We start from the raw sequence: 8978 nt of genomic DNA, 5'->3' as shown, positions 1-8978 counted from the left end.
GTTTCCTGGGTGGAGAGGCTTCTCCATTGACCTGTGGTGCATGAATGCATCTGACAGCAGGCAACACAGCATAGGAATTCTGGAATGGCCGAACCTCATGATCTGTGCTTGGCCTTGTACTTTGTGGAAGGAACTACATCAGTGACCAGTCTCTGGTTCACTGCAAGCAATTGAAAAACTTCAAAAGTGCTGAAAAGGATATTTAGAGGTCACCTGGCCATATCATCCATCTCCAAAGTAAAAATTTGGAGATCACAGAGACGTCCGGGCTGGAAAGGACCTCTGAAATCATCAAGTCCAGTCATTTCACTACTCTACCAAGTCTGTCATTACACTACAACCCCAATCACCAGATCTAGATGGCTTTTAAACACATCCAGGGATGGCGATTCAACCACCTCCCTGGGCAGCCCATTCCAGTGCCTCACAACCCTTTCCATGAAAAAAATTCTTCCTAATGTCCTGCCTAAACGTCCCCTGGCACAGCTCAAGGCCAATCCCTCTTGTTCTATCATTAGCTACCTGTGAGAAGATACCAGTGCCTACTTCTCTACAACCTCCTTTCAGGTAGTTGTAGAGAGCAACTAGGTCTCCCCTCAGCCTTCTTTTTTTGTAAACATCTCCAGTTCCTTCAGCCACTCCTCATAGGACTTATTCTCCAGGCCCCTCACCAGCTAGGTTGCCCTTCTCTGTACCTACTCCAGTGCCTCCATGTCCTTCCTGTACTGCTGTGCCCCAAACTGAACACAGTACTGGAGGTGCAGGCTCACTAACGCTGAGTACAGAGGGACAGTCACCTCCCTGCTCCTGCTGGCCACACTATTTCTAATACAGCCCAGGATGTCGTTGGTCCTCTTGGCGACCTGGGCACACCGCTGGCTCCTATCCATGCTTGTGTCAGTCAGTACCCCGAGGTCCTTTTCTGCCACACAGCTCTCCAGCCATTCTTCCCCAGATGCTTTAAGTTAGAGTGAAGGTAATGTGGAGGATATCACACATATAACATCTATTTCAAATTAATATTTGATTCTTACTAAGAGTACTGACCCTGTATGTCCATCCTTCTTCTGGAAGAGTTAAGCTCCAGTCCTCTCTCATGCCCAGATCTCTTCCTTTCTCTGACCACCTGGTTCTTGAGACCATCTACACACATTTTTTCAGTGTCATTAAACCACTAGCAAGCAGCTTTCAGCTTGGGAGCAGTCTCTGGACATCAGTTTGTGAAGAAGAGGGCACTGATATGGAAAGGTTTTCTGTGGGTGAAGGGTTTACTGCAACAAATAGTGAGTGCTACTTAAGAATGATGACTTTCAGATGCTACGTCAAGGTCATATGTTTCAGGATTTGCTTTTCCCTCACAGCTCTTAGGAGTACAGGATGGGAAGTGAGAAACTCTCAGATTTATCTGAACCAAATAATTTTTTTATTTTTTTAATAAACAGATTTTCCCCCTGCCCCTGCAGCCTATCTTGGAAAAGTTTAGATATTTGGGCAGCCATATGAACCAGTGTAGTACCTGTGAGCTGAAGAACGTTTTAATAATCTCATATAGGTATATCTTTCTGTACCAGTTTTCCACACACAGGCATACATTCAGCTGCCATAGGTGTGAATATGAAGTTGGAGTATCTCCAGCCCAGCTGGCTTCTGCCTGAGCATGCAAGCACAACCTTGTTTGACTAACGAAGGTTTCATCTGGGGGGTATTGCTGCTGCCAGCAGCAGAAAGAAGTCCTCTCCTTCTAACCTTATTTAGATCATCTCTCCTGTGCCCATCAGGAGTGGGCTTTTTCCCTTTCACCTTGAGTCCCACAAGCTACTGGAAGACACCATCACCTAAAATGAGAGTCATTGTGTGCGGAGGGATGCTTTCTAATCATGTCTTGTTTCAAGTGTGTTTTTTTTTTAATGTCTGTGTACTATGTGGTGAGCTTCCTTGCTGGTTTAGAAACCCACTCAGCTGGGAAGCTGTAGATGCCTTGATATTTGCACTGGTGCTGCTCATTTTTTGTTCTGGGCAGTAATACAGTGTCTCCAGTTGTTTCTACACCTGAATCACCAAGATAAAGCATTTTCCTGTGTCTGTCAGGCTTACAGCTTCCGGGGGCCCTCAGGCTCAGGTGCTATGGGACGCAGAGCTGTGGTTGATACGGGAAAGATCTGCAGAGCTGTGTAAGGCGACACTGCCACAGTCAGCAACGGCCTCTCTTTAACTCGGCCACATCGCGCTTCCATTACTCACAGCATTTCTCTGCCTCTGTGCCTGCAGTCGTTCCTGCCGTGGTACTGCAGAACAGCAGAGCCTCAAAAAGCTGTGTGGGTCTAAGGGGCCAGCTGGTTCTGCACTCCCTCACTTGGCTTTATCAGTGGAAATTCCTTCCTTGCTGATCGAATGGCCGAGGGGAAATTATCTCTTTTTAAAACAGTTCACATTTCTTTGGATTCAGTTTCAAATTGGCATTCTTAAGCTTATCACAGACCATTTGTAAGTGCACTAGTTCCTGACCGAAAGATTTAGCATGTACCAGATTTGTTATCCATCTAGGACAAACAGTCTGAGAGAGGCACATGCCATACGGTACATTCTCCATGAGCCACTTAAAGGTACCAAGAGCTCTACATAATCTAGAGAACATTATTTAAAATTGACAGAACCTTTACCCTACCATGAAAGCAGCCTTCTTCTAGGGCTCTTGGATTTACTTGCATGTTCAGCTCCCCACTTAAGATCAGTGTAGAAACCCAACTAACCTTTCTGTAACATCACAAACATCCAAGCACTAGTCACAACATCTCTCTAACCCAGCCTGGCTCAGGCACAAAAGCCGCACATGGCGCCATCTTCCTGAACCCAGTGAGAATCGAATGACAGGCAGCAATTGCTTGATTCACTATTTAAATCCCCCTTTTTCCTCCATTTAGCCCAGCAGTTGTTCAGGCTTGTCCCTGCCTTCTTGCTTTCTCTCTGCCTCAGTGGTATTTTTCTGTTGTCTCTCTCTGATTGACCTTTTAAAATTTTTTTCTACTACAGTGATACACAATGCTGCCAACATGTGCCTTGTTTTGAGCGGTGGTAGTTCTGCGTGGTTTAGATGGGGGCTGCTTTTGCTATAACTTTCCAGCACCATAGGAAAATCTCAATTACTTGTTATGCTTTTGTTGAAAGCCTACTACTGTAGCTGAAAAAGTTGGCCAGCCTGAACCCACTCAGTGGTAATAAGGGCTGCACGTAACAAAGGACAGAAATCTCCTAAAGTAATTACTTAATCTTAGAATCACAGAATCATGAGCTGGAAGGAATCTTAATGATCATCTAGTTCCAAACCCCTGCCATGGCAGGGACACCCCCTGCTAGATCAGGTTGCTCAAGGTCCCATCTGACATGGCTTTAAACACTTCCAGGGTTGGAACCTCAAAAACTTCCCTGGACAACCTGCTCCAGTTCCTCGCCAACCTCATGGGGAAGAATTTCTTCCTAATGTCTCATCTCAGTCAACCTTCTTCCAGTTTGAAGTCATTACCCCTCACACTGTCACTACATGCCTTTGTAAGAAGTAGCCAATACAAGTGGGAGTACAGAAGCTTTACATCCCAGATAAATGCTATTCCTTTTTAAAGGAGAAACTTGATCCTGTGCAGTATTATCTACCTGCTCCTGGAGCACAAGCAGCAAGGTCTTATGAAAATTGCTAACTCTTTTGATGTAACATATAAATGGAATATATAGGCTAATAATGAGAATGCTCTATTACCTTCTTCAGTATACAGAAGAATATTCTTAGTGTTCCAGTACTCCTGCTTCTCTTTCTACAGCAAATTGTGGCAGAAGCGTAGGAACGGTTAATCAGCCCTTCCTGCCAAATTTCATTACATCTTCTCTGACAGGGAAGAGAGCTGAGCTTTGTGCTTGAACATCTTCATATCACTTTTGTGTTGTACACCATGGCCAGCTGGAGTTAAAACTTTTCAATTAAAACAAATACACAGCAATTTTTTTTCCTGAGCATTTGTAGATTTGTAGATAATGTCCCATCTTGACTTACATGGGTGAAAGACGGGATTAGCAACAGATTATTTTTATGCTGTTATATTATTAACATTTTGTTGAGGTTAGGCTGCCAGAAAGTCATCTGGTAAGGGTTTAGTCAGGGATTACATCCTGATTTAACAACTACTGGAAACCTTTCTTTGACAACTCTAGATGCTCGGTTTGCTAATGAAAAAAATAACTAGAGGTAACTGAGTGTTCAGTGATTATTAGAACTTTAACCATTTATGCCTTGCTATCATTCTACTCAGCTCAGTTTATTGCTTTGTTTTGAGCAGCAGGTAGTTCTCATTAACAAAGTGGTATCAGGAATCACTTCAGAGCAAGCTGAAATCAGTGAAACCTGTAGGATGCTCAGAAGAGCAGACTATGAAATGGACCATATACACGCTGAAAAAAGCTGAAGTGGAGTTGCAGTTGGCAGCATGATGTTTACTTCAGGACATTACACAGTAGGGGGCCTACAAGAAAGCTGGTGAGGGACTTCTTATGATGTCAGGTAGTGATAGGACTAGGGGAAATGGAGCAAAACTAGAAGTGGGTAGATTCACATTGGATGTTAGGAAGAAGTTCTTCACCACAAGTGTGGTGAGACACTGGAACAGGTTGCCCAAGGAGGTGGAAGAAGCCCCATCCCTGGAAGTTTTTAAGGCCAGGCTGGATGTGGCTCTGAACAACCTGATCTAGTATGAGGTGTCCCTGCCTGTCGTGGGGTTGAAACTAGATGATCCTTGGGGTCTCTTCCAATCCTGACAATTCTATGATCATACCATTGTGTAGTCACAGTGATAGAGCACAGTGTGATGCTACCAAACCAGTTTGTAACCTTGAAACCAAGAGAGGTGGTGTTTGGCTTCTCCTCCTTCAGTTCTGTCATCGGAACTGCAAAATCGTAAGGGTGAATTGCCATGTGTCCTGCTGAGCAGGGACATCCTGCTCCTCGTGTACTGAGCTGCTGGTAGTTTGGGTGTGGACAACTGCTTCACTTTCTCTGTCCTTTGTGTGTGAGTCTGAGCAAGAAGAAAAACTGGAATAAATTGCCTGGCCCTTTGCCACCTCTTTACCTTAAAGAGTAGCTGGTATCTGTAGTAAGTTGTTTTAACTACTGTTAGTCAAAAAGCTGCCATGTTTTGTTTTCAGAAGCAAATGACTGACATTTTCTTTTGACAAGACAACTGCCTTGGTCACCAGATTTGTTTGAGCTTGTCGTAGCTGTTTGGGTATCTAGGGAGAGGCCCAAAACAGTACCAGCCCTGAATCTCCTTGGGGAGCAAGCAGTGTGAAGTGTTTCTCTCTGGGACTATATAAGCCTCTCTGCAGCCCTCCATGCTGTACCGAAGCCCAGAGGTAGACAGAGACTCTGCTCCTGGGTTTTTGTACATTAGAGCCACCTCCAACATCTCTAGCTTTCCCTGTGAGTAGCATTGCAGGATGAAGGGAAGTTTTTTTTTCTGTGCTTCTGTCCTCCCATCCCTCTACAGTTGCCCAATAGATGTGCCTAATCTCTCCCAAGGCTTTCTACTGTGAGAAGCTCTGTGGTCCTGTTCCCAGGGCATCTGGAAAGGGATTAACTCCAGCTGGTTGCCTGCTGATGCACCTTTCCACCCAGGAGACCCGGGAGAAGGCAAGGACAATGAGGTTGATGCTCTCCCATCTGCTGCCCTCAGGGTGGCAGTTCATAGCACATGGCAACCTGGGAGCTCCAAGGCACTCCAGCTCCCACCTTGGGAGGGACAAGGCAGGGCATTCCTGGTGCCTTCTCCAACATCATAGTGGCAGAGAGACTTGGGACCAAGAATCATTTCTTTGCTGCCTGTGCTTCTGCAGTAGACTCAATTCCAAAAGGGGTTTACCTGTCCCCTCTACCTGAATTTGTCATTTTAAATATATTTTAGCTGAGGATTTAATAGACCCACCCACCCCACCCCCAGTCCCAAGTCACTGAAACTCTATGTACAGAATACCTGGGATATGCAACAGCTGCTTTTCTACCTCACAGGCACTTTTGCCACTTCATTAGAAAGAGACTGTGATTCCCAAGTAGATTCTTTAATTTTATTTTTTTCCTCAGAAAAGAAACAGTGAGTACTGTCTTGACTGCAGTAACAGCTGCCACAAGCTCTGCTTTTGAGAAGGTTTAGAAATAAAATAAAAATAACCAAGCCAACTCCTAACCCAAGCTACAGAATCCCAATGAACAACATTGAAAAAGAAGCTGATAATATCATATTGATCCCTTGTGTACTGATAATTAGACTCCAAAAATCATAAGAGAGAGCAACTTAACTGGCCCTCCTGTAGTATCAGAAGGCAAAGCTAAATCCCAAACATAGAATTTTTATAGCTATAAATACAGAGAATGATTTTCAGACAATGGTAAAATGACTGCTTATTTCCTTTTCCTTCAGGAGGAAGCTCCTAAGAGGTACTACTTGGAAAGGAATCCCTGAGTGTGCTCTGTGTGAACAAAGAAGCAGCTTTTCAGAGTGGTATATGGAAGGAGTGAGACCAGCTGGATCAGCAAGGGCCCCAGTCCTGCTGTCACTTCTGCCTTGAGTAGCTTTAAGAGTTTGTCTTCTTTGTTCAGGTAAATGCATCTCTGGAAATATAAAGCTATTCCTGCACACAAGTGCTGGCAGGATCTAGGATCAGCAACTACACAAGCATTGCTCTGGCAGTGGTCTCCTGAATGTTTGTAGAAAAAATATTAGGCCTTGGTCCTTTAAAGTACTTAGGTGAGAAATCCACATTGATAAATGTCTCTGAATGCCCATAATGATGTTTTGAACAAAGTAAGACTCTAAGGGCCCAGCTCTGCTTCTAGCCATCTTTGTATTTCCTCCTTGTTTAATTTTAGCCATTCAATGTTAGTTTTCACTTGCTCAATTGACTGACTCCTGGGCAGTTCTCCTGCCCCAGCATTCGGATATTTCTCAAAGAAATTTTCCATCTGAAAGAGAGAGAGAAAAAGAAATGATACAAAACAAATAAAGCTGCTACTGGGCAAGTGGCTTTTTACAGGGCCAATGGCAGGTTTGGCCGGGAGAGGTATTTCAGGTCAGGCTAGCAGCGTTAGGATAGTTCTACAGTAACTCCTACTGCTTCACACTTTTAGAGTATGAAAAGGCAAGTTTCCTGGCCAGTAGCTCATTAAATAAATTGACTTAAACCCAAGACAAATGCTGTCACCATACCTGCCAAAGCTGGAGCTCTGTGTTGAAGTTTTGAGTAATAGTTACTAATCGACCGAGATTTCTGTCATTGATAGTGAATCTAGAAAAACAATGGAATAAATTATGCAAAGCTCTTCAAAAAAGAGAAAGCACACATAATTGTAGAATCATGGAACCATAGAGTCATTTTGGTTTCAAAAGACCTTTAAGATCATCAGCTCCAACCCTCCAATCATTCTCTAGTTCTCACAAGTCTGGTGCTAAACCACGTTCCTCAGCGTTACATCTCTGCCTCTTTTAAACATTTCCAGGGATGGGCATGCAACCACCTTCCTGTACGTCTGTTAGAGCCTTTGAGAACCCTTTCAATGAAGAAAGAGTTTCTTCTAAACTTCCCCCAGTGACACTTGAGTTCATTTCCTCTCCTTCTATCATTCATTACTAGGGAGAAGAGACCAACACCCGTGTGGCTACAACCTCCTTTCAGGTAGTTACAGAGTGAGAAGTTTCCCTTCAACCTTCTACAGACTAAACAATCCCAGTTCCCTCAGCTACTCCTCACCAGACCCTTTCTCCAGACCCTTCACCAGCTTCTCTAGACCCACTCCAACACTTCAATATCTTTCTTGGAGCAAGGGTCTCAAAACTAGGTGTATTCAAGGTGTAACCTCCACAGTGCTGAGTACAGGGGGACAATATCTTCCCTGGTCCTGCTCTTCACATGACTCCTGAATCAGGCCAGGATGCTGTTTGCCTTCTTGTCCATCTGGGCACACACTGGCTTACTTTCAGCCAGCTGCCCATCAACAACCCCACTCTACTGGGTAGCTTTCCAGTCACTCTCCCTCAAGCCTGTGGAATATGTGAGGTTGTTGTGACCCAAGAGCAGGACCTGGCAGTTGGCCTCATTGAATCTCATAACAATTTGCCTCAGTCCATCTAATTTCCTTGCAAAAATACAGATTTCTATGGCCTTGCTAGAACTTTCTAGACTTTTAAATCACTTTTTATTGGTAGTGATCATGTAGGCAAAGAATGATTTTCAACTTAGCAGCAAAGAGCTTTTTCACAGCACGTAGATATTACTGTTTTGAACACGCTTTTAATTTTCATTATGCAAAGGCAAGTGATTGGAGCTGTGTAGTGAAAATATAAAAAAGCAGGGCATATAACAAGCTCCACAGATGGATACAGACCTAGAGTGTCCCATGAGTTCACTAACCTACCTGTCAACCAAGTCCTGCCAGTTAAGCCGTATCCAGTCCCAGACCATTGTTTTCCCATAGGTGTTGTATGAGATGTATCTCAGGACTGTGAACACATCTTGGCTTTTGATGAGGCTGGTGTTAGTAACAGATTTCAGATACCTGAGGGCAATGACAGAAGAGTCAATGAGAGTCTTCCACAAAAGATAATGGAAAGCAAATCATAATATAACACTTCCAACTGATGATGATGATAAATGATGCAATGCTGATGTCTAGATTTCTCAATTATACAGCCTATGGCCCATTTCCAGGCAGGAATATTATTTTTATTTACAACATTCTAATGGTGAAAGATAGTGATCTAAAATATAAATATCTGATGATAATTGTCAAGAGAGAATTATACTGAAAGATACCTTACCCATTAGGCATCTCTTTAAAAAGTAAATAGTATTTATATCTTTAAGTTACTTGACAATAGCCCAAACCCATTATTATTCCAGTATTTTAATCAAGTAGTGAAAATCAGATTGGGTCCCTCAGTAGTCTG

General features: G+C 43.6%; 1 protein-coding gene across 1 annotated transcript in view; it reads right to left on the bottom strand.

Annotated features, from left to right (window-relative positions):
- Positions 1–6847: 6847 nt before the first annotated feature.
- Positions 6848–8978, bottom strand: part of ENPEP (glutamyl aminopeptidase) — a 36250-nt gene continuing 34119 nt past the window's right edge. The window contains exons 18-20 of the mRNA XM_054383102.1: positions 8447–8587; positions 7242–7320; positions 6848–6997 (exon numbers count right to left, since the gene is read on the bottom strand). Coding sequence (XP_054239077.1) covers positions 6848–6997; positions 7242–7320; positions 8447–8587 — 370 coding nt within the window. The remainder of the gene's footprint in view (positions 6998–7241; positions 7321–8446; positions 8588–8978) is intronic.

The sequence above is a fragment of the Indicator indicator genome, chromosome 8 (genome assembly GCF_027791375.1).
Source record: "Indicator indicator isolate 239-I01 chromosome 8, UM_Iind_1.1, whole genome shotgun sequence".
In the NCBI taxonomy this organism is placed as follows: domain Eukaryota; kingdom Metazoa; phylum Chordata; class Aves; order Piciformes; family Indicatoridae; genus Indicator; species Indicator indicator.
This window is presented reverse-complemented; position numbering and strand designations above follow the sequence as displayed.